Source organism: Cervus elaphus, chromosome 3, assembly GCF_910594005.1.
Source record: "Cervus elaphus chromosome 3, mCerEla1.1, whole genome shotgun sequence".
Taxonomy (NCBI): domain Eukaryota; kingdom Metazoa; phylum Chordata; class Mammalia; order Artiodactyla; family Cervidae; genus Cervus; species Cervus elaphus.
In genome coordinates, this window is record NC_057817.1 from 29692840 (window position 1) to 29717490 (window position 24651).

General features: G+C 47.7%; 2 protein-coding genes across 2 annotated transcripts in view; one reads left to right on the forward strand and one right to left on the reverse strand.

The window, feature by feature from the left end:
• LOC122682197 (tubulin alpha-1C chain-like) overlaps positions 1–24651 on the reverse strand; it is a 1110822-nt gene that overhangs the window by 524746 nt on the left and 561425 nt on the right. The gene's annotated exons all lie outside the window — the stretch shown is intronic.
• FAIM2 (Fas apoptotic inhibitory molecule 2) overlaps positions 22896–24651 on the forward strand; it is a 35330-nt gene continuing 33574 nt past the window's right edge. Inside the window, exon 1 of the mRNA XM_043885131.1 lies at positions 22896–23070. Within this exon, the coding sequence (XP_043741066.1) occupies positions 23056–23070 (15 nt within the window). The 5' untranslated portion in view covers positions 22896–23055. The remainder of the gene's footprint in view (positions 23071–24651) is intronic.

Consider the following 24651-nt stretch of genomic DNA (forward strand, 5'->3'; position numbering starts at 1 on the left):
TGGAGCTTGCAGTGCAAGCAGACACTTTACATACACAGAGACCAGGGCAGGGAGACCCCAGGGAAACCTCCTCCTGACCCCTAGCACCCCCACGTGGGCTGCAATGATGACCCTGACATCCTGGATGACAGTGAAGGGCAGAGCATCTCCTTGGGCAAGATGGTCCTCATGGGAGTCTGGGTCTCAAAGCTCCAGGCCTGAGGTTCCCTGTGGCTCAGCAGGGGTGGCTACCCCAGCTCAGCTCACCCAGACACAGTTTCTCAACATGGCTTGTCCATCAGTCCAGGAAATCTGGGTCAGAAGGCCTTGCCCAGACCTCCACTCTTTTTCTACACATCTCCACAGAGGCTGCTCAGGAAAAGAGCCAAGTGGGAAGCTCGGGGTGAGGCGGGGGTGGCAGCCAACAGGAAGCCAGCTCACTGTCTGCAGCTTGGCAAAAGAAGCCCCATCTGCTTCACCTCACCTGTGTGCTCCAGCTTAACCTCCCTGTCTATGTCTCATTCTTTTGCCTCCCAGTGGAAGGAAGGGGGCTTCCTAGGTGACGCTAGTGGTAAAGAACTCTCCTGCCAATGCAGGAGGCATAGCAGACACATATTTGATCCCTGGGTCGGGAAGATCCCCTGGAGGAGGGCATGGCAACCCACTCCAATATTCTTGCCTGGACAATCCCATGGACAGAGGAGCCTGGCGGGCTATAGTCCATGGGGTCGCAAAGAGTCAGACACGACTGAAGCGACTTAGCATGCGTGGAAGGAAGGATGGGAAAGAGCAGAAAGGGTGACCCTGTCAATCTCTGATGTCCCCTCTGTCCACCCAGGGGTATGAGGACACAGTCAGTTGAGGGTTACCAGGGCAGGGAGAGCCATGACCTCGGGTCTTCCTCTTCCTTCTCCTCCCCATCACTGGTTACCACTGATGAGCAGCCACATTAGGTGCTGCCTGGGTTCAAAAGGTGATGCCATTCCCTACCTTCCAGGCATCTCCGGGCCAGGAGACTTGGAGGACAGATGTGTCAGTCTCCACCCAGGGCAAAAATCAAAAAGATCTGGGAGCTGATTGGACCAGTTAGAAGGGCTGGGTTGGGAGGGTGACGATAAAGGGAGAGTGGAGGTGGTAAGGCAGACTGCTTGCCCTGCACACCAGCCCTTAAAGAGTCCTGAGTGATAGAGGCCCGAGGATGTGGCAGGGCGGGGCCAGAGGCTGAGGCCATGCCCTGTTGCTAATTCGGTTCTCATGAACACTTACTACCTGGCAGACCTCATTCCATGCAAAAGTGGTTCTTTTCCTCACAACACCTACTATGTTTTCAACCAATGTGCATTTATTGAGTACCTACCATATACCTGTTTCAGAGCTGGCCACTAGGGTCTAAAAGATAAATGCAGTTCTAAGGAGCTTACAATAGAGTATCAAAGTCACCTGAGCAGAGAGATAAATGTTAATTAACATAGTGATTGAGGACTTCAGTTTTCTTATTTATAAAATGAGGGGGCTTGACTGTTTATTTGTTACTTGCATCCTACCTGCATCCAAAAGGTTTTAGGATAGCTTCCAATTAACTATCCTTTTTAGTAATTTTGTTAAACCAGAATTAGAGAATTAAAAAGCAAGTGGAAGGAGAGAAACCAATTGAAGGGGAGAGGGGGGACAAGAGAGCTAAAATGAAGTCACACTGAGTTGAGAAGTCAGATGTCAATTATCCTAGTTATGTTGTTGCTGTAACTATGGCTCTGAGCTTCCCGATAGCCAGGCAAAAAGAGAAAGAGAAATGGTCGTGTAAGTACCATTGCCCGGTAAAATAAAACATAAAAGGTCTCTAAGCAAGATAATTTTTTTCCTGGTAGTAAATACTAAAGATAAGTTACTATGTGGGTCTTTCCTTCTGGTAACATAGATTAGGAGAGTAGACAGTGCCTTTAGTGATAGCTTTTCCGGGACACAAATAATGCTGTTATTTTTCATGTGGTCATTTCTTTGCCAAGCATTAACAGATGCCAAGAGTGCAACACTTAAGTGGAACTGGGCTGAAGGCATTTCTGCAAGGGCAGCTAAGCTAATGTGGTTCTGGTGACATGAACTGATAGTCAGATAGAATATGTAGAGGAACAGTTATAGAGTAGGTTGTTTCCCCACTTGATCACAGCTTGGGTATTGACCAATGTTTTCATTTTTGTTGTGCTGAGGAGTGAAAAAGTGATGTCTAAATTCTAGTTTTATTTTGTATTTCTTCAATTATGAGTGATACCAAGCATGTTTCTACATGTTTACTGGCTTCATTTATATTAAGTAAACATACCCATATGTTTATTGATATTTCCTTTCCTGTAAACGACCTGTCTATATTCTTCGACTATTTCAAAAATGTATTTATTTATTTTGGCTGTGTTCTGTCTTCCTTGCTGCTTGGGCTTTTCTCTAGTTGTGGTCAGCAGGGGTCTGCTCTCTGACTGCAGTGCACAGGCTTCTTATTGAGGTGGCCTTTCTTGTGGAGCACAGGCTTTAGGGCACGCCAGCTTCAGTAGTTGCTGCATGTGGGCTCAAGTATAGTTGTGGCTCCTGGGCTCTAGAGCACAGACTCAATAGCTGTGGCACACGGGCTAAGTCGTTCTATGGTACGTGAGATCGATCTTCCCCAATCCGGGATCAAACCTGTATCTCCTGCATTGGCAGGCAGGCAGAGTCTTCACCACTAATCCACTAGTGAAACCCTCTTTGACTATTTTAAAAAACTGTTTCCATGTCCTCATCTATAAATCAGATAATTATAGTACTTATCTGATAGGGCTACCTACTGTGAGATTTAAATAAAATAATCTATGTGCTTAAAATAGTGTCTAGTACATAGTAAATGAATAAATATTAGTTTTTGTGATGATTAGACATTATGTGAGTTTCCTTGTAAATTAAGGAATAATCCCTTTATCGTATGCTTTTTCATTATTGTGAAATGTTTTTATGGTAGTCTTCCATTTAGGGTTGTTTTAAAAAATTGTTATGTAGTCAAATGTATCAACCTTTTCCTATATGACTTCTGGGTTTTCCACCCTGATTAGAAAAGCCTTTCAGCTGCCAAATTATAAATCAGTTCACCTGTACTTTCTTATAGAACTTCTACAGTTTTATTACACTTAAATATGCTTTGTTGTTGTTGTTCAGCTGCTAAATAGTGTCCGACTCTTTGCAACCTCATGGACTGCAGCACACCAGGCTTCCCTGTCCTTCACTATCTCCTGGAGTTTGATCAAATTCATGTCCATTGAGTCGGTGATGCTATCTAACAATCTCATCCTCGGCCATTCCCTTCTCCTTTTGCCTTCAATCTTTCCCATCATCAAGGTCTCTTAGAATGAGTAAGCTCTTTGAATTAGGTGGTCAAAAGATTGGAGCTTCAGCTTCAGCATCAGTCCTCGCAGTGAATACACTTATCATGATTGAAATAGAATTTGTTTTGGCCCCATCTTTATTATCCCCCCAAACAACAATTCTTGTATCTCAACACCATTTATTGAATATTCTTATTTCCCTGTCTATTTGAGTGAGAATTCTAGAACCTTTCACTAGAGTCCCCAGCCCTTTCCCTAATCTAAGACTCCTTTGGTCTTAACATGTTGGGATGGATGCCAATCTGCTGGAAGAGATAAGGGGTGAATGTAGAGGAGGGCACTGGACCAGGAGGTAGTCAGCCTGGGTTCTGAACCTCTGGACCCTTAGCCTTGTGACTGATCTCTTTTTTTCTCAATTAAAAATCTTTTTATTGAAGTACTACCATATGATCCAACAGTCCCATTCCTGGGCATATATTGGAGAAAACCATAATTAGAAAAGATACATAGACTCCAAATGTTCATTGCAACTCTGTTTACAATAGCCAAGACATGGAAGCCACCTAAATGTCCACTGATGGAGGAATGGATAAAGAAGATGTGGTGTGTGAATATATATATATTGGAATATTACTCAGCCATTAAAAAAGAACAAAATAATGCCATTTGCAGCAACATGGATGGACCTACAGATTGTCATATTGAGTGAAATAAGTCAGATAGAGAAAGACAAATACCATATGATATTGCTTTGATGAGTGATCTTAACAAGTCATTTCTGCTTCCTGGGCCCCTGTTTCTTCTGTCCATAAGATGAAGAGATAAGATTTGATGGTTTCTAAAGTCCCATCCAGTTTTAATACTGTTCAAGTCTACAGATTCCCGAGAGAGTCAGCACAGGAGCAAGTGAGCCAAGAGAGGAGATGGAGTCATCGTGGTGTTTGTGAGTCTTAGTGCTAGCCCTGTCCCCTCACAGCCCGCACTCCCCTCTCCTCTGCCCAAGGCCCAAGGCTTGGGAACCAAGTGCCTGCCACCCTGAGAGACGCTGGTTCTGGTACAGGAAGGCAACACCCCAGAGAAGCTGCTGATTGAGGGCTGGTGGACAGATGGCACAGGTCCCTGAGAAAGTCGCCTGGGTGAGCACCCCTGGGGTGCCCACTCCAAGGCCCTGGACTTTCCCAAGAGAGGAAGGCCAGGAAAGGACTGGAAAGCCCTACTCTGAAGGGTGGAAGTGACTATGAGTGTCCGCAATGTGCACACACGTGCACGCACACACACACGCATGCACACATGTCAACAATGTGTATGCACAAAGGAGGGCAAAATTTTGCTTTGAGAAGAGACAGATGTGGGTTCAAATTCCTGCTCCACCGCTTCATTTGTATGACCTCAGATACTTCCTACTTCTAGCATCTCCTAGAGAATCAACTTTATTAGATTTTTGTGACTGCTCAGTGAATTCTAACACAGCACCCGGGACACGGTGGGAGACCAGGATATGCCATGTCATCTCCTGTTCCTTCCCCCACCTTCCTGGATGCTGGAGTCTTTGAACAGGCCACAGCACAGCACAACAGAAGGAGATCTGGGCTTTGGAGTCAGGCCAGCACCCAGCTTCGTGAGCTTCTATCTCTAGGGCGAGCAGCATGGCTCTGGACCCCCGGGGGCACACAGTAAGTGGTACTAATATTATCACTCAGTACAGATCTGGGCTAACTGAGTGCAGCATCCAGGCAGGTCCTGAGAGGACAAGCTGCCTAGATCAGAGGGAAGAGAGATTGACTGGGAGCCCCAAGAAGGCTGAGTCTGAGGGTGCATGCATGAGTGCTAAATCGCTTCAGTTATGTCTGACTCTGTGCGACCCCACAGACTGTAACCTGCCAGGCTCATCTGTCCATTAGATTTTCCAGACACAAATACTGGAATGGGTTGCCGTGCCCTCCTCCAGGGGATCTTCCCAGCCTGGGGATCAGACCCATGTCTCTTATGTCTCCTGCCTTGGCAGGCTGGTTCTTTACCACTAGCGTCACCTGGAAAGCCCCTGAGTAGGCAGGATTCACTAGCAAATACAGCCTAAGACAATGACACAGCAATAACCCCACAGCCCTGGTGAGTGTCTTAACCCTTATCCTCAAGTTCAGTTCGACCACTGCAGAGCCATTTTCTGGCCCCACATCCCTATCATCTCAGCCAGCCCATAAACTGTCATCAGTAGGTTTTCCAGATAAAATTTAGGATGCACAGATAAGTTTGAATTTCAGGTACACAATGAGTAATATTTTTGTATTATAAATATGTCATCCCCAAATAGACCCCATTGACATAAATAAAGGTTTGCTGCTGCTGCTGCTGCTGCTAAGTCGCTTTAGTCGTGTCCGACTTTGAGCTAAAGGCACTTAAAAGACAGCAGATTTAAGAAGGGCATCCTAATCTCCTCTTTTCTTCCTGAAAACTGGAGATAACAACTTCCATGTGAAAGACACCTTCCCTGTACCAGGAAAAAAAGCAAACTCTTATCTTCCTTCAGCCTCACCATTTAGTTTGGTTACTTCTCCACAATTGTTTGTCTTTGTTCAATGCAATATAAAGACATGTAGTTTCCACCATTTCTTTGGGTCTTTTAGCAATAAAATTTATAGAAACGTGTATGATTTTCTCCTGTTAATCTGTCTTATGGCAGTTTAATTCTCAGGTCCAGCCAAAAAACGCTAAGAGGATAGGGGTAAATTTTTGCCTCCTCTACAGTCCCAAATATCATGTGAGACATACTTATAACAATAAAAAATCTTTAGTTCTTTATCTGAAATTCAAATGTAACTGGGTTTCCTGGATTTTTATTTATTAAAAATAGGCAGCCAGTAGAACACTTTGATGACTATTACATCAGTTGTGTGCTGGCTTCTGCAGTCAAGTTCACATCCATGAACTGGTATGACCTTCCTCTCAACAGATATGGCCTGGTGGCCCACTTGACACTTCAGTGGGGGGTACCTGCAAGTGTGGCTGGGGGTGGGGGTCACGAGCAGGACCAGAGAATGAGCTGGCTCTGGGGACCCCTCAGTCAGCAGTATTATTATTACTCCCATTTAACATGCAAGGAGGGCAACCCACTCCAGTATTCTTGCCTGGAGAATCCCATGGACAGAGCCTGGTGGGCTACAATCCACAGGGTAGCAAAGAGTCGAACACAACTGAAGTGACTTAGTATGTATGCACACACAACATGCAAAGAAACTGAAACACATTTATTTAAATATATTGAGCCTGATACTTTTCAAGGCCCAAGAAGAGAGGTTAACTGATTCACACAAGGTCCCCCAATGGGTAGATAATGATCAGTTGAACCCTGTATCACTGGGGGTCACTTACCTCTCAGCTGAGAATCTGAAACAACACACTGTATATACATTTGAATTTTCAGTGTCTGTGTTTTTCTTCAGTTCCACTCCTTCCAGCCCACTGCCTTAGGCTGGGATCTCCAGGAGGGCTTGGTCTTACTTACCTTGGGATTCTAGGCCAGAAACTCAGAGTGATTAATTTCAGGGACAGTTATTTATGGGGGTTCTCTCTTTCCCGGATGCTGTACCTTAAGCTGCTGCCTCGTTGGGACAATAAGAATGACACTGGCCACATGCTCGCCGCCTGCCTTGTTCCCCTTCCTACAGGCTATGCATACCCAGGGCCCCAGGAAGGAGTTAGGAAGGGAAGGACAGAAGATTTGGATGGGACAGAAGACTAGGTGAGGCTGAACACACTTAGGTTTAAGGAGGGAAAATGCAAAATGCTCACCCATACAAGTAACTGTTTTGGCATTAACAGTACTGGCATTTACTATGATGCGTGTGTGCATGGTAAGTCGCTTCAGTTGTGTCCAACTCTAGTGACCCTATGGACTGTAGTCTACCAGGCTCCTCCGTCCATGGGATTCTCCAGGCATGAGTGCTGGAGTGGGTTGCCATGCCCCGCTCCAGGGGATCTTCCTGACCCAGAAATTGAACCCGAAGCTCTTGGGTCTCCTGAATTGGCAGGCAGGTTCTTTACCACTAGCACCACCTGGAAAGCCCTTTACTATGATGAGTGGTCCCTAAAATGAAAGTTTAGTAGGGGAGAGGTCATGGCAGAGACAGATTCAGGGTCAAGATCAGAGTCAAGATATTCAGGGCAGGGCTGAGGGTGTCTTCGCATGCTCAACAGCATTCCATGGCCATCCTTGTCCCCTTACTCCACCTCTCATTCTCACCCACTGGACCTGGCAAGCACACTGCTGTTCCAGGCCACTTGTTCTAGCTGCTGACTGCTCCGAACATCCTTCCCCCAGATATACACTCAGCTACTCCTTTGTCTCCTTCAAGTCACCTTGCTTATACTATCGAACCCTGCGACTTCTCCCTGAACCAGCTCTCCTCATCACACTTGGCCAGTGCTGCTGTAACTACTAGAAACTTTTACTAATTTATCTTGTCTTTTGCACACTGGTTTATCTCAAACCTGCAGGGCAGTGTCTGGCATAGGGGATACTCAATAAACATGTGTCATATTGAATTTATTGAACTGGATTTGGAAGGGACCTTGATAATCTAGTTGTTTCTAATCAGATGTACTTTCAGAGTTTCCCATGGGGCTTGTTGAAATATACCAACCAGGGAAGTCCCTGATAGTCCAGTGGTTAAGATTGCGCTTCCATTGCAGAGAGTACAGGTTCAGGTCCTGGTTGGGGAACTGAGAACCCACATGCTATGTGGCACAGCAAAAAAAAAAAAAAAAAAAAGTGGCCAAACAAACAAAAAAATGCAAAACAAATAAACATAAAATAAATAAAATACTCCAATTAGTGTCCCTTCCCTGGACCTCTTGGGTCAGCTTGAGATGTTTCTTGAGGCTTCTGACATGAAAAACCCCTTGTCTAGTACAGTCCCCTTACTTAGCAACAGGTTTACTGAGGGCCTGCCTTGTTCAAGGTCACAGAGAAATCAGGGTCTAAGTCGGCATCCCCAAACTCTCCCCCACTGGGGCCCTTACTAGCTCTTGAGGCAGACCTGGGGAACCTCCTAGTCCAGCACGGGTAACCCTTAGTACAGAATATTAGTTATCAGAAAGAATATTCACTTCTTTTGTTCCATCCGATTTTCTCCAGAGCACCTCTAACTACTAGACATTTTACTGATTTATCTTGTATTTTGTTCTCTGATGTATCCCGTACCTAGTGCATGGTTGGAGCTCAGTGAATGTTTGTTTCTAATTTGTTGTACTGTGCTAAGTTGCTTCAGCCATGTCCGACTTTTTGAGACTCTATGGAGGTTGCAGACTCCTCTGTGAGGCCTGTGACACAGGGATTCTCCAGGCAAGAATACTGGAGTGGGTTGCCACGTCCTCCTCCAGGGGATCTTACTGACCCAGGGATTGAACCTGCATCTCTTACATATCCTGCATTGGCAGGTGGGTTCTTTACCTCTAGCACCACCTGGAAAGCTCTTGTTCCTATTACTTGCTGTCATATTCTCGGTAAAGCATGTCTCAGAACTCTTCTGAGTCTGTTTTCTAAACTGCAAAATGTGTAGTTCTTAGGATTGACATGAGTTTCCACCTGATAATGTACCTCAAAAAGCTCCTTGTAAACCCGGATCACCCTGCAAACCCAGCTATCACTGTCGTCAGCCCTCTTGCTTAACGCCCCCCATGGCCCTACATCTCCGCCTCCCAAGAACAAAACTGCAGCTCCCTGGCCTAGAACCTGAGGTTTCTACCTTGGCCCTAGCAGCCCCTCTCACTCCATTTCCTGCCACTCCTCCTCACACACCCTTCAGTCTGGCCACGGAGTTAATCGCCGCCCTGAATGGGCCATACCCTCTCACGCCTCCACACCTCTGTACAAACTGTTCCTCCTGCCGGGAATGTTCTCCTCCCTTCACTACCCAGAGAGCTCCAGCATCGCCTGCCTCCACAGCACTCTGCTTCCTGGTCCGTCTGTACCCGATGTGGAGTTGGGTATGAGATGAGATGAGATGGATGAGATTCCTGGATCTGCCACCTGCCTCGGGTAAAGTTGCTTAACCTCTCTTAGCTCATCTGCAAAACGGAGATGATAAGAACACCCACCTTCTCTGGGCACTGTGAGGGTCTGACCCCCACCTGGCACCCAGCAGGTGCTTGGGAAAAGCTGCTCTTGTGTTCTTATTGATACTTCCCTACTCCCAACTGTACCCAGGCTCTCTGTTCTCCCCACCAGCCAGGTAGGACCTGGACTGTCCTCTAAGACTACTTGAGGGCCACCCTGGCCTCTCTGGGGAAGCAGAGGGAACTTTCCTGTCTTAACTGATTAATGAAGCAAGTAGGATGAGAACCATAGTGGCAGTGGACGTAGAACCCACGAAGAACAGCTGCATTCTTAGGCAAGAGGCCTGCGTCTCAGCAGGTGAGGGGGAACCTGGGGAGGGAGAGAGCCCAGTTGCAGCAGGAGTCTTGCCCTCTCCACCAGGTGCCAGACCTGACCCTGCTCCATTTCGGAGGCGAAGTGCCAGGGCCAACAATAGCCCTGTTGCGGTGATTTTCTTGTCTGCCAGGACCTGCCATTTTCCTGGTTAGTTCCTTGTCCCATCTTTCATTCCTGCGGCCATTACTTCTACAACCACCAATAAGCCTCACTAATTACTCACCAACCACAAGCCAACACCATGAAAATAGGGTACCAGCTAAATGTGTGGGCTTTGGAGTCAGGCCTAGTGCTTGGCATACAGTAGGCATCCAATGAATGCTCATTGCCATCTCAAATCTTCACAATAACCATTACAGCATGGTGTACTTTGAAGCCAGACTGTCCTGGGTTCAAGCCCCAGTTCCACCTCTTTCTAGGTATGCAACCTTGACAAATTACTCAGCCAGCTTATGTTTTAGTCTCCTCCTTATCCCTAAAATAAGGATGATAATAGCTCCTACCTTATGGAGCTGATAAGAGGATTACCGGGCTTCCCCAATGGCTCAGCAGTAAAGAATCTGCCTGCAGTGCAGGAGACACAGGAGACACGGGCTCAATTCCTGGGTAGGGAAGATCCCCTGGAGGTGAAAATGGAAACTCACCCCAGTATTCTTCCCTGAAAAATCTCAGGGACAGGGGAGCCTGGTGGGCTACAGTCCAATGGGTCACAAAGAGTCAGACATGACTATGTCTTTACAGCACTTAGCATGATGCTTCAAAGATGGTAAACACTCAATAAATGTTAGTTATTATTAACCATTTTCCTCTTTGGGGCATGGGGAGATAGGAAAAAAATAGAGAAATTAAGTAACTCGACCAAGGTCACCAAGCTCATAAGTGGTACAGCCAAGATTCCACCCCTGGGTTATTTGATTCCAGAGTCAGAGTTCTCTAGGTTTTTCAATGGTTATCTTTATTTTTTATTACCTTCATTCAATAAATTTAAGCCATAAAACAAGTTTTTAAATATATCCTAACTATAGTGGCAATAATTTAAAACCCTTCGAATACATTTGAATTCACAAGTTCATGATTTAAAAAAAAACTGATCACTTTTGGGGATGCTAAGAAGTAACCTTTTGACGAGGGTGAAAGAGGAGAGTAAAAACTGGCTTGAAACTCAACATTCAAAAAACTTAAGATCATGGCATCTGGTCTCATCACTCCAGAGCAAATAGAATGGGAAAAAGTGGAAGCAGTGACAGATTTTATTTTCTTGTATTCCAAAATCACTGTGGATGGTAACTGCAGCCATGAAATTAAAAGATGCTTGCTCCTTGGAAGGAAAGCTATGACCAACATAAACAGCATATTAAAAAGCACAGACATTACTTTGCTGACAAAGTTCCGTCTAGTCAAAGCTATAGTTTTTTTAGTAGTCATATATGATGTGACGATTGGACCCTAAAGAAGGCTGAGCACTGAAGAATTGATGCTTTTGAATTGTGGTGCTGGAGAAGACTCTTGGGAGTCCCTTGGACAGCAAGGAGATCAAACCAGTCAATCCTAAAAGAAATCAGTCCTGAATATTCATTGGAAGGACTGATACTGAAGCTGAAGCTCCAATACTTTGGCCTCTTGATGTGGAGTGGACTTATTTGGACTCTGATTTAAACAAATTGTTTTAGAAATGAGACAGAATTTGAACAATGAATGAATATTTGATGATATTAACACATTATTGTTAATATTTTAGTAATAATGGTAATGCGGCTATTTTTAGGGGCTTCCCAGTTGGTGCCAGTGGTAAATAACTTGCCTGCCAATGCAGGAGACATAAGAGATGCAGATTCGATCCCTGGGTCAGAAAAGTACCCTGGAGGAGGTACTGGCAACTCACGCTAGTATTCTTGCCTAGAGAATCCCCATGGACAGAGGAGCCTGGAGGGCTACAGTCCATGGGTTCGAAAGAGTTGGACACGACTGAAGCAACTTGGCACGCATGCAAGGCTATTTTTAGAGATACATACTGGAATATTTACAAATGAACTGATATAACAGCTTCAGAGATTTGCTTCAGAAGAATCCAGGGGTGAACTTCCTTGGTGGTTCAGTGGTTAAGATTCCACGCTTCCTCCACAGGAGGCACAGGTTCGACCCCTGGTTGGAGAATGAAGATTGCCCATGCCATGTGGAGCATGGCTAAAAAAACCACCAGAGGTATGGTAGAAGTGTAGATGGGCCTGACAGTCATTAAAATAAGGTAATGCGTACCCTTCTTCTTAATGAGTTCATCATATTATTACTTCATTTTTAAGTTAAAAATTTCCATACTAAAAACTAAAAGAAAAAACTGAATGATGTAAAACCATTTTGTCTGGATAACTGTGCCCTAGTTATCACTCCTCTTTGAGCCTTGTTTCCCCAAGTGTGAAGTGAGGGATCTAGACTACCTCTAACACTGTTTGCCATGTGCTGGGCACAGTTCTAAGTGCTTGATTTGTTTTCAATCATGGAATCTCTGAACCACCCTCTGAGCTGGGGACCTGCATTGTGCTCATTTCTGAGGTGAGGACCTAAGGTCTGAAGAGGTTAGCTAACTTTCCCAAGGTCACATACAGCAAGTGGAGAAGCTGAGTTTCAAACCCAGGCATTCCAGCTCCAGAATCCTGGTGCCTACGTTCCACAGTAGGCTGCTCAACACACAGTCCTACCATCTGTCCCTCTGGGCTCCTCTGGGGTCCTTCCTGTGTACTCAATCCCTCCTGGATCCTGCTGCCTCTTTACCTTGCCTGTGGCTGGGCAGAAGAGGCTCGTCAAGGGTGGGAACTGTGGGAACCTGCCAACTGGACCCCACCTCGAGACTTAAGGTGTGTGAGAAGTATGCTCTTGAGAATCGCTGATCCATGAATTGGGCAAGGGTGGTTGGGCCCGAACTTGAAAAGGAGGCAGAGCTGTGCCAGGTAGGAATAGCTGAACGCTTCCACCTTCTGTGGGCTGCACTAGCAGCCTTTACCACCCTGGCCCGAGTGTGAAGAGACCCAGTGATCTCTCTCCCAGATGGGTGTGCACACCCTGGGAAGCTGGGCCAGAGCTGACCACAGGAGGAACAGGACTCTGATTCTTTGAAGGGAGTACAGAGGCAGGAGGCTGGATGCAATGACCTCAGGGTCACGGCCTGTTCTCAGCTGTCTTCAGCTCCTAGGGAGTGTAGATGAGTTCAACCTGACTCTTCTCTGGAGATTATGATTTCAAAGATTTAAAGATTAAAATCTCCAAGTGCTGTAGCCACCCAGGTGGGCCTGGCACCATCTCAGCACCATCCTCTGCTGTCTGGATTCTCTCCCCATCTGTCCCTCGCGTCAATCCTTAGAGTAGTACAGGTCTTCTTTTTTCTCTTTCTTTGTTCCTGGCTGTGCTGGGTCTTCCTTGTGGCACGAAGGCACCTCTAGTTGTAGTTCGAGGGCTTTGTGGCCCCCCGGGCATGTGTGATCTTAGTTTCCCAACCAGGGATAGAACCCACGTCTCCCGCATTGGAAGGTGGATTCTTAACCACTGGCCCACCAGGGAAGGCCCAGCAGGCATGTTTTCAATAACTCATTCTATGGCAGGCACTGTGCTTGGCACTGAGGATATGAAGATGAATAAAACAAGGTCTTATTTGTCCTGGAGCTCATAGTCTCCTATGGAGGCAGACGTATGAACAGAGAAATATGGAGTGTGAAAGAGAAAAGTACCTGTTCCAAACCTCCACTTCCGGGATAGCACAGCTCTTCCCTCGAGCATCATTCTGCATTTCCAGCCTAGTCTGGATAGATCTTATATCAACATGTCACAGACCCTCTCCATCTGAGTCTCCCCCGTGACATCTTCCCATGGAGTTCCCCTCAGAAGAGTGGGCGGTGGGGAAGGGATCAGTCTAGATCAGCAAGTTTCAATAGAAAGAAATATGTGAGACAAAAATGCGAGCACATTCGTAATTTAAACTGTTTAATACTCACATGAAAAAGCAAAAAGAACAAGTAGAATTAGCTTTAATATTTTATTTAACCCAATATGCCCCAAATATTATCACTTCATTATGTAGTTAACATAAAAACTTATGAATAAGACATTTTACATTCGCTTGTCATCCTGTCTCAATAGCAAAAAAGCTCCAGATAATATTGATTAAAAAAAAACAGGCAAAGGTGTGGGGGGAGGAGGGATAAATTGGGAGACTGACATATACACATGACTATATATAAAACAGATTAACTAATAAGAGATTACTGTATAGCACAGGGAACTCTACTCAATACTCTGTAATGACCTATATAGAAAAAGATCTGAAAAAGAGTGGATATATATGTATATGTGGGGCTTCCCAGGTGGCATTAGTGGTAAAGAACCTGCCTACCAGTGTAAGAGGCTTAAGAGACCTTGGTTAGAGCCCTGATTCAGGAAGATCCCCTGGAGGAGGGTATGGCAATCTACTCCAGTTTTCTTGCCTGGAAAATCCCATGGACAGAGGAGCCTGGTGGGCTACAGTCCATAGCGTCGTAAAGAGTCAGATACGATCAAGGTAACTTCACATGCAGGCGTATACGTATATGTATAACATTCACTCTGCTATACAGCAGAAAATAACACAATACTGTAAATCAACTATACTTCTATCATTTTTTTTAATAGGGAAAGGACTTGAATAGACATTTCTCCAAAAAAGACAAGTGGCCAACAAGTATATGAAAATATAAAGTCACTAACCATCAGGGAAAAGTAAATAAAAAACACAGTGAGATACATCACACCTGTTAGGAGGGCTGTTAGTAAAGAAAAAAACAATAATAAATGTTGGAGAGGATGTTGAGACTCTGGAACCCTGTACACAGTTGGGAGAAATGTAAAATGGTGCAGCCTCTATGGAAAGCAGTATAGCAGTTCCTCAAAAAATTAAAACTAGAACTACCATATGGTCCAGCAATCCCACTTTTGGGTGTTTATCCAAAAGAATTGAAATTAGGATCTCAAAGAGCTATTTAGACTCCCACATTCATTACAGCATTATTCACAATAGCCAAGATGTGGAAATAATCTAAATGTCCAATGATGCATGAATGAATAGAAGGTGATATATATATCATCTTTTCTTTATCTATATATATCACCTTTTCTCTATGTTTCTAAATATACATATATATATTATACATATATAGTACAGTGCTAGTCAACCTTAAAAGGGGGGGAAATTCTTCTATATATGACAACATGGATGAAGCTCGAGGACATTATGTTAAATGAAATAAGCCAGTTGCAGAAGGAGAGATGCCGCGTGATTACCTTTTGTGAGGTGTCTAAGTCAAACTCACAGAAGCAGAGAGTCAAACGGTGGCTGCCAGGAGCTGGCGGAAGGCGGAAGTGGAGAGTTGCTATTTAATGAGCATCAAGTTTCAGTTATGCAAGAAGAATAAATTCTACACATCTGCTATATAATATCATGCCTATAGTTAACAATACTGGGTTGTGCCCTTAAAAACTCGTTAAGAAGGTAGATCACATATTAAATACTCTTACTGCAACCAAGCATTTTTTTTAAAAAGTGCTCAAGAGGCATCAACCCAGGTCAGCTTGCCCTCAATTCTACGCCCCTGCCTTCGGGGCACGGTTTGTGTTCCTTGTTTTCTTTTCTGGGCTCCATGCAACCCTTCCAGGACCCCAAACGTGACGGAGCCCTCGGCACGGCATCCGGGTTGGAAGGAGGAGCCCATCGATAGCTGTTGGGTTGGCTGTGTCCTTGCTTGGGAAAGGGGACCCGGGGTCAGCTCATGCTCTGACCTCTCTCCGGAAAAGCCTGCAGATCTGTCTTGTGCCAGTGACGACTATCAATTGTTCAAGCAAGAGGTCTTTTTTTCTTTTTAAATGAGACTGATCGAACACTTGCAACAGGCCCAGGACGTCTCCCAGTTTGATCACAAGTGCTGCAGGGAACCGGCTGCATAGCCTCAACCACACAGATACCACTGAAATATTTATCAGGCTCATGAAATAGAGCTTTCCACTCTGGAGAAAGAGAAGGGACATGGCCCATGTGAAGACCTACAGCATGTCACACAACTCAGGGAGTTTTATGTCCATCACCAAAGCCTTGCAGCTCAGTAGAGGAGCTGCCATTAACCCCATCTGACTGGTTAGAAAACAGTAACTGAGGTGGGACCACATGTGGTTGAGAGCTGGGCTCTGGCTGATGACTGCCAGGTGTCACTTGACGTTGGGCAAGTCACTTCACCTCTCCAAGTCTCAGTTTCTTTATCTGTAAAATGGAGACAAGAGGACCTACCTCTGCTGTCAAGGGCTAAATGAAACAATCCATGCAGCACACTTACCTCAGTGCCCAACACGTAAATGCTCAATAAATTTTAGCTATGATTATTATTCCCCCAGTCACATTACCCTGCTTGCCACTGTTTCTAGGTCTCTTTTCCCCACCATTCTTCTCATGGTTCAGATGCATCCTTCCATGTTATTTCTGCAGGAATGTTTTGCCCCCTGTCAGCAACCTCCTGGAGGCTCATCCAAAGAAATGAATTTCTAATGGTGGAATCTTGAGCCTGGTGTCATCTTGGCCAAGGATAGAGGGCTGGGAAAGGGGATGGGGGTCTCTTCCTCTTTCTGCCGCTATTGTTTCTGTTAAATTTCACTCTTCCAGATGCAGTTCAAAAGTCACCTCCCCCAATCCCTTCTGATCTCCCAACCAAATATAACCACACCTCTTTCTGAACCTCCCCAAACCATAGTGTTGATAGCCATCAATCATGTATGGCTTTATCTGAGGGATATTGGGGGACAAACAACTGTCCCTCATCTACCTAACATTCTAGAAACTTATGGTTCTTTGTGAATGCAATACCAACTGATGCTGGTTACAAGCTTCTGAACGATGACTCAGACAGAGCCCATTGTTACATAGTAGGTATGTTCAACTGCGAGCTCCTTGCGGGCATGGATGGGCGTTCTGCATCTCTGTCTCCCTGGTACCCAGCAGGGAGCTGACGCAAAGTAAGTTCTCAGCAAATGGTCCTGAATGGATGTGGATGGCAACAGCTCCAGTGTGTCAAGCCCACCATGTCAGGCGCTGTTTCAGCTTTTTCCATGTGATGGTTCATCAAGTCCTCACAATTGCCCCATGAGACAAATGTTAATATTCCCCACTAAAAAGTAAATCCCCAAAGGCAGAGAATTGCATCTTTTGTGTTGGCTGTTGTATATACATTAGTGCTTGAGATGTAGTAAGAACTCAGTAAATATTGGTTGAACGAATGAATGAAATCAATGGATATCCATTACTAAGCTCAGAGAAGTTTAGTGACTTGCCTAAAATCACTCATATAATAAGTAGCAAGGTCAGAATTCGCACCCAAATGGACCTAGATCCAAAACCTGTATACTCTACCACTGAACTCTAGCAGGTGGAAGAGACTGGGGAGGGGGGACTGCTGTAAGGATCAAGAGACACAGCCTACCTTTAAGGAGCATCTGGTGGAGAAGCAGAAATGCACACGCATAGAACACAGAACATAAAAAGTGATCATAACAACCTGTGACTATCCCAGGAATCAGGGAGGGTGGGCACCCACACCAAGACCCAGGGGGAAGGAAATGACTTCTCAGGGGCCCCCAATACTGCCAAGAGCAGCAGGAATGCAATTTCACACCGTAAGCAATTCCCACAGCTGGAAGGTGATTCAGGGTGTTGGTGCCTGCCAGAGACGTCGTGTTCCCGTGCTTTGCAGACCGTGTCTGGGGAGGCAGTATGTCCTGGGGTGAAGGAGGGGGAGGCAGGAATGGACACCCCAGCATAGAGGAGTTGTGCAACCAGGCTATGACTGGCCTGGACAGGATGTTGGTTTCTTTGCTGTAGGGCTATTGGGGGTGGAGGGAGGAGAAGGGGAGGAATTTGAAAGGGCCTGCAAGGATAGCAGTGAGGGGTAGGGGGCCGGGGACCTGCAGAGTAATGGCAGGCTTCAATATCTGTGGGCCCTGGTATACGCAGGGAGGTGCGCTGGTACCCAGAGCACGCCTGGACCGCTGCCTCCTGCAGCCCAGCCTGAGATCTGCCTGCGCTGAGCCACCCAAGCTCCAGCCCCTGCCTCTGCAGTTCTCTCTTCACCCTCGGGGGCAGGTGCTGCTACTGGCTGGGTGTACTAGGGGTATGGGTGTGGATCTGGGGAGGGGAGACGGAATGGCTCTGATTGTGCCCACCTAGGAAGCTTGGGAACCCCTCCAACTCGTCCTCCACACCCATTCTAAGTGTTGTCATTTTGAATCACTCCTGGGCTGATGGTCCCCGAGCCGGGGTCACATTCACGCTTCTTACCTTGGCACGGCCCCCAACCTGTCATGTAACATTGGGTTAGTCACTAGCCCTCTTTGGCCTTTTGCTTCTATGGCTGTAAAATGAGAAGTGACGCCTCTGTCCACACCTTCAGCCCCCTCCCCTGGCACCTGCCCCAAAACAGAACTGACTGGGAACCACAGCAGAACAAATATCCGGATGGGCCGCCACGGTGTGAACTTGACAGGGGAGGGGGCCTGAAACAGAAACAGCGGGGGCCCATGAGCTCCCTTGCCCGAGGAGTAGCCCTGAAGACACTGACGTGTGGTCTTCAAATCTCTCCATTTCTACCTCAGCCTGGAGGTTGAAGATGGTGAATGGTGAGGGGGATTCTGGAGGGAGGTAAATAATTTCCTTCCATCCCCTGCATACCTCAGGCGATGCTCCAGGTCTGCTTGCCCTCCTCTTCCTTCCTTGGCCTCGATCTCCTCATGTCCCCGGTGATCCAGCCACTGTCCACACCCTAATGACCAGTGGCCACCCAGTCCCTGGCGACCCCACTGCTAGACTCCATGAGGCCCCAGGACTGGGTTCCAGGGCAGGAAGGGCAGAGGTATTCCCCTAGAATCCACACCTACTGTCCCCTGTGCCATGTAAGGTCCTGCCCAAGACCTCCAGCTGACTGCCTATGGGATATCACCACCTGGGTGTCCCACGGGCACCGCAAACTCAACCCGACCCCACCTGAGCACATTAGCATCTCCTCGCTTCTCATAATAGCACCATTCACCCAGGGACTTGGTCTCCAAGCCCCGGTCTCTTCTGATGCCCCTTTACTCCTTACCTACGTCCAGCCTCTTCCCAAGTGCGGTCAGTTCTGCTCCAAGCCATCTGCCTTTCTCCATCTTTGTCCCTGGATCATTTGTCTCACTTTAAAGTCACCAGACACATATGGAGTACTTGCTATATGCCCGGCCCTGTTCTGAGCGCTTTACCAACACTAACTCTCAACCTTCACTTCACAGAAGAGGAACCTGAGGCATGCAGAAGTGAAGCATCTCATGCAGGGCCCACACTTGAGCTCAGCCCAGCTCAGTCAGCCTGGGCTCTGAATGCCCATCACCAGAACTCTCCTGAAGTCTCCATGATGTCTCTGCACCTCCAGCCTCTCCCTCATTCAGTCCTTCCCACGTGTTGCTCACTTTCTTTTTAAAAAACTATTTATTTTTGGCTGCTCTGGGTCTTCATTGCTGTGTGTGGGCTATCTCTAGTGGCAGCGAGTGGGGGTTCCTCTCTTGTTGCAGAGCACGGGTCCTAGGGCGTGTGGGCTTCAGTAGTGGTGGCCCACTGGCTTAGTTGCCCCGCGGCAAGTGGGATCTTCCCAGGTCAGGGATCAAACTGGCCTCCCCTATACTGTAAGGTGGATTCTTAACCACTGGACCACTAGGGAAGCCTCCATCCTGCCCTTCTTGTTTAAGAAAATGCTTTAATGAAAAAGACGACTCCAGTAGTGTGGTCTTCCTGGAGCATGTGATGCATGTGACCCCACAAGCTCCCAACTCCCCTGGGGAGCTCCTTACCTTTCTGGATCCCTTCAGACACCCCACCCTCTAACCTCCCCGACTACACTTTCTCCAGCCCTCATGCTACATGGGGGTGAGCTCTGAACGTGCTCGGGATGGATTGTTCCTCCTTGAGGAAAGACTGCAGATCTGATTCCTCTTTGAATCACTGTCCCCCACACAGTGTCACACAGAGGTAAGCATTACACACATCAAGAATGAATAACAGTGGAACAGAGTGCTTTATGAGGATGGGGATTAATTATTCATTCAACAACATTTGTGTAACTTTTAAGGTTGATAGCTTACTTGTTGCTGCTGTTTAGTCGTTAAGTCATGTCCAACTTTTTGAGATCCCACAGAGCCTTTGCGACTGCCAGCCTCCTCTGACCATGAAATTTCCCAGGCAAGAATACTGGAGTGGGTTGCAATTTCCTTCTCCAGAGGCTCTTCTTGGACTAGCGATTGAACCAGTGTCTCCTGCTTGGCAGGTGGATTCTTTATCACTAAGCCACCTGGGAAGCCCAATAGCTTACTTACAGAGAACTTGTTATGTGCTGGGCACTGTGTGAAGCCCTTTACAGATATCATTTCAGCCTCTCTACAGTCTTGTGAAGTCAGTACTATCACTGTCCCCCATTTTACAAATGAAGAAACTGAGACTCTGAGAGGGGAAGTAATTGTCTGGAGTCAGACAGTCTTCAAGTAGAGAAGCTGGGATCTGAACCAAGGCCGCCTGACTCTCAAGTCTGTGAACTTGATCACTGGACTTCACTGCCTCCAGAGGCCAATGGAGTACTAGACAAGCATTCCAACTTCTGGATGATGAATGAAGACTACATAATGGGATATATAAGCAAAGTCAAGAGTCAACAAGTCCAACTCTACGTCAAGGTCATAGAGTCCAACATCTGAGAAACATCATAGCACTGACAATGTCAAAATGTCTGAAGAATATGAGGATTGTATATAATGTTGCACTTTCCTTAGCCAAATGTTTATCAAGCACCTACTACATCCATGCCAGGCACTATTTTAACCCAGGGGTGTAGGGCAAAATGAATCCTCTCATATAGTTGATGGGAGAAGAAGAGACCAAAAAACTAAACAAAAATAAATATCAGAGGTGACAATTGCCATGAGAAAAAATACAGCTGAGTCAGGAAAAGGGGACCGTCCAGTGAACTGAGTGCACGTACACTCGTGGCATGGCTGCTTGTATGACATCAGGAAGATCCCTCCCCCTAGTAAGATGATGTCTGAGCAGGGCAGCGAAGAAAGTGGGGGTGTGTAGAGATCCCAGGCAGAGGACAGAGTAAGTGCAAAGGCCCTGAGCTATGCTTGATCCAGTCTAGAACAGCCAAGAAGCCTGTGTAGCTACAGCCGAGGAATGGGGATACAAGGAGTAGGCAAGAGTCACAAACCCAGAAGGATGCCAAGGCCTAAGTAAATTGAGGCTCTGCATAACATTGTACGTCTGGATAACAGTAATAAGATTCATTCATTCCACATGCCTGGCACAGTCTTCAGCCCTGCTAACACAAAAACTGCTACAGACAGGATCTCTTAGAGACTAATGGGGAAATTGACAAACTCCAAGTACCACGTGACAGGTGTTATGTCAGGGCACTCTGAAAGTATAGAAGAGTACATCCAACCCAGACTAGGGGCCACAGAGGCTTCCTGGAGGAGATGGCACTTAAGCTGCCAAACAGGAGAAGGAAAATGCTCTGGAACACAGGATCAGAGAGGGAGGGAGGGGAAGGCCAGAACCTGGAATGCTGGGCAGAGCTTCAGTAGTGCCAGGGCCAGGAGGCAGCTTGTGGGAAGAAGGGGTCAGGGAGAAGGGCTGGGGAGGAGAGTGACAGGACAGGGAGGGGCATGGGGAGGAGACTGCGTCTGTGGGGTGGGGGTGGGGGGCTGCGGACAAAGCCTCAGGACAGGGAGGCCCAGGTTTAAGCAAGTGTGTGGGAAGTTGGTAGTTATGGAGTGGGAGATGGCAGATGAGTGGAGGTGGCAAAAAGACATCAACAATTTACCTGCCAGCCGAGGGCCCTGCTTTCTCTCTGGTCACTAGGCGGGTCAAGCCCGGAGACGACAAGGAAGCAGAAGGCAGGAGGCCACCCCCACCTGCACCAAATCTTGTTTTCTCCTCCCAACCTTCAGGGTTCAGATCCTTCTTTAGGCAGATCTCTGAGTCCTCACCCTGGGGCAGTTCAAGACACTCTCAAAGGAGATTCTTCAAATAATGATAATTCAAAAATCCACAGCCCTTTGTGGTCTTCAGTGTGCTTCTACCACCATCACCCCTGTGTCTCACAGTACATCTAGGATGGACAGAGCTCCACTGTTAGCCTCCTTCCCACAGGAGATGCTGCAACTCAGAGAGGTTAAAGCTTTGTCAAAGTCACACGGCCAGTGGGTGACTACTCTGGGACTCAAGCCCAGCCCTTGAGGTTGCAAATCCCACACCAACACTGCAGCAACCGCAGAAAACAGGGCCCAGTGATGGCCGAGTCCCAAGGACAAGACTGGGGAATGGGGTGGGACCAGCTCTGGAAAGGGGAGGAGATGGATAACAGGGGTGGTGGAGGCTGAGATTGGAGGCAAAAAGGGAGCAATGTAGAGGGGTGGAAAGGTTTTGAGACAGAACTAGAGGCCTCTCCAGAAAGATCTGGTAAAATGTCCCAGCAGGGTTGAGAAAAAATAGAAGCTGCATCCTCCCACTGCCCATGTCTCTGTGACAAGGTCAGGAGGGGCCTCTTGCTTCCATTTCACAGGTGAGAAAAGGGAGGCAAGGAGAGAGGCCCACATGGTTTGCCTAAAGGCCCACAGGAACTTAGGGCCCAGGGAGACAGTAGGGTAGACAAGACATCGGAGACTTTTCCCACTCCAGCTTGAATGACGAAACAGAGATGATGAGAGGGGAGGTGGAGATGGAGATAGAAACCAGGGCGGCATCCAAATAGGGAGGGGGGAAAGGCATAGGTACGATGGAGCCTGTCAGCGGCAGAGATGGTGCAGAGATAAGGCCCTGTCACCCAGCTCCAGTTACAGGCAGGCAGCATCAGCTGGTCGGGTGTCACGGAGTCCCCGCGCCTGCTCCCGCCCGCGCGGACACATCCACTTGGGCAGTGCCGCAGCGCTGAGCTCCCTGGCCCCCGGGGGTGAGGGCACCAGGGTGGAGGGGGCGGGAGGAGGGGGCGGTGCTCCTCCGCCTTCTCCTCTGCCGCCTGCAGCTCCGCAGAGGCCTCCGCAGCAGCCTCCTGGCCCGCCCCCTCTTCCCCCCACCCCCCGTGCCTGGATGGTACGCTCCGGTCCGCCTGGCCCGGCTGCAGTGGATGTTGCTAGAACCCACGCGGAGAAAGGAAGAGACGCAGGCAGGCTGCGGTGACCCGAGCGGCCGCCTCTGCCTCAGGGACCCCTTCCCCGAGAGACGGCACCATGACCCAGGGAAAGGTACCGGCATCTCCCCCACCTGCACCATCCTCCATCCTCAGGTTTCCCCCATCTCCCTGTCATCCTAAGCAAGCCCTCTGGACCACTGTAAGCATCTTGTGCTTGGCTCTTGTGCGAAGGTCCTGGGTGGTCCTTGCTGAAGTCAGAGGACCAAAAGGCCCATTTCAAGGAATGGGCTGTGGCCTCTTCCTGCCCATCAGGCTCTCCTCTCCTCCATCTACATTCCACCCATGCTTTGGCATCACAGGACCCTTCACAGATGCCCAGGTCTCCTTAAGGAGTCAACTGAGGAGGTGTGTGTGTGTGTGTGTGTGTGTGTGTGTGTGTGTGTGTGTGTATCCCCAGGATGAGCCCTGAGAGGCAGTCTCTATGTGGCATCCCCCTCTTTTGTCCAATCCCAACCCCAACCATGTTATACTCATCTTTTACACCCTCCACAGAAACCCCCCCTCCAACTCCCTGTCATCATTCCATTTCTGGATACAGCCCCTGTGGCTGAGGAGTTACTATGGCAACCCTGCTTCAGGATGTTCTAATTTTTGTTTTGGTTTTGGCCAGACATGGTACTGAATGGGACCGGATAAAACGTCTTCTCTTTTTGTTTCTGTTTTAGGCCTGAAATGCAGAGGAGGGGGACTGGGGCAGAGGCTTGGCTGGCCTAGTAGGGTTATGTAACATTGACAGCCTGTGGAATTATACAACCATCAGGGCCTTGGGCAAAGGAAGAAGGTCCTCCGGGGTGGTGCTAAGGATTGGGTAGAGGAAACAGAAGAAGGGCTTCCCTTTTGCTCCCACTTTTTTTTCCTCAGAGATGAGCCTCAGAGCCAATGGCATCTTTCCTGGGCTCTTAGACCCTCTTTTTTCCTTGTTTGCAAGCTCATCAGGCCAAAAAAATGATGTCATTGGGTGATACCATCTCCTGCCATTTGGGCAGACTTCACTTGGGAATGCTGGATGTGGGGAGGGCAGGGCCCAGGATTCTCTGGGAGGTCTGGTCAGCAGGGTGGTTCTTGGTGAGGAGGACCAGTGTGGACTGGGCTGAAGTCAGAGGTGATAATCCTTTCCCAGGCACGAGCTCTGGGTCTGGGCTCAGAGGACCTTGGTTCTGGTGGGCTGAAGTGGATTTTCCTGGGCATGACCCTTCTGATCTGGGTGATGAAGGGGATTGGCAAGTAGGAGGGAAGCAAATAAACAAGGACCCCATTCCCACAGGCCTGGGTTCTGAGGCCCTTCCCTGAGGATCGAGGGGTGGGGGTTCACCATGGGGAAAATGAAGCACTCCCCCCTCTGCGGATTCTTTCCCTCCACTTCCCACCCCTGCCTCCATCAGTCACTTTGCTGACGCTGCTTCCTGTCCTGGGATGAATGTATTGCCCCTGCCTCCTCCGCCCCCCACACCCCAGCTTGCTCCCAGGCTTTCTGATGATGGAAAAGGCCCCTCTAGTTCAGTGGCCCCCAGGGCTGGACAGAAGCAGAATATCCTGGTGTGGTTTCTTTTTTCATACCACCCTTGCCTCCCAAGTCATCTCTTCCCTGGCAGCCTCATTCGGGGCCTCAAAGCCTATATCCTCTCACCAAAGC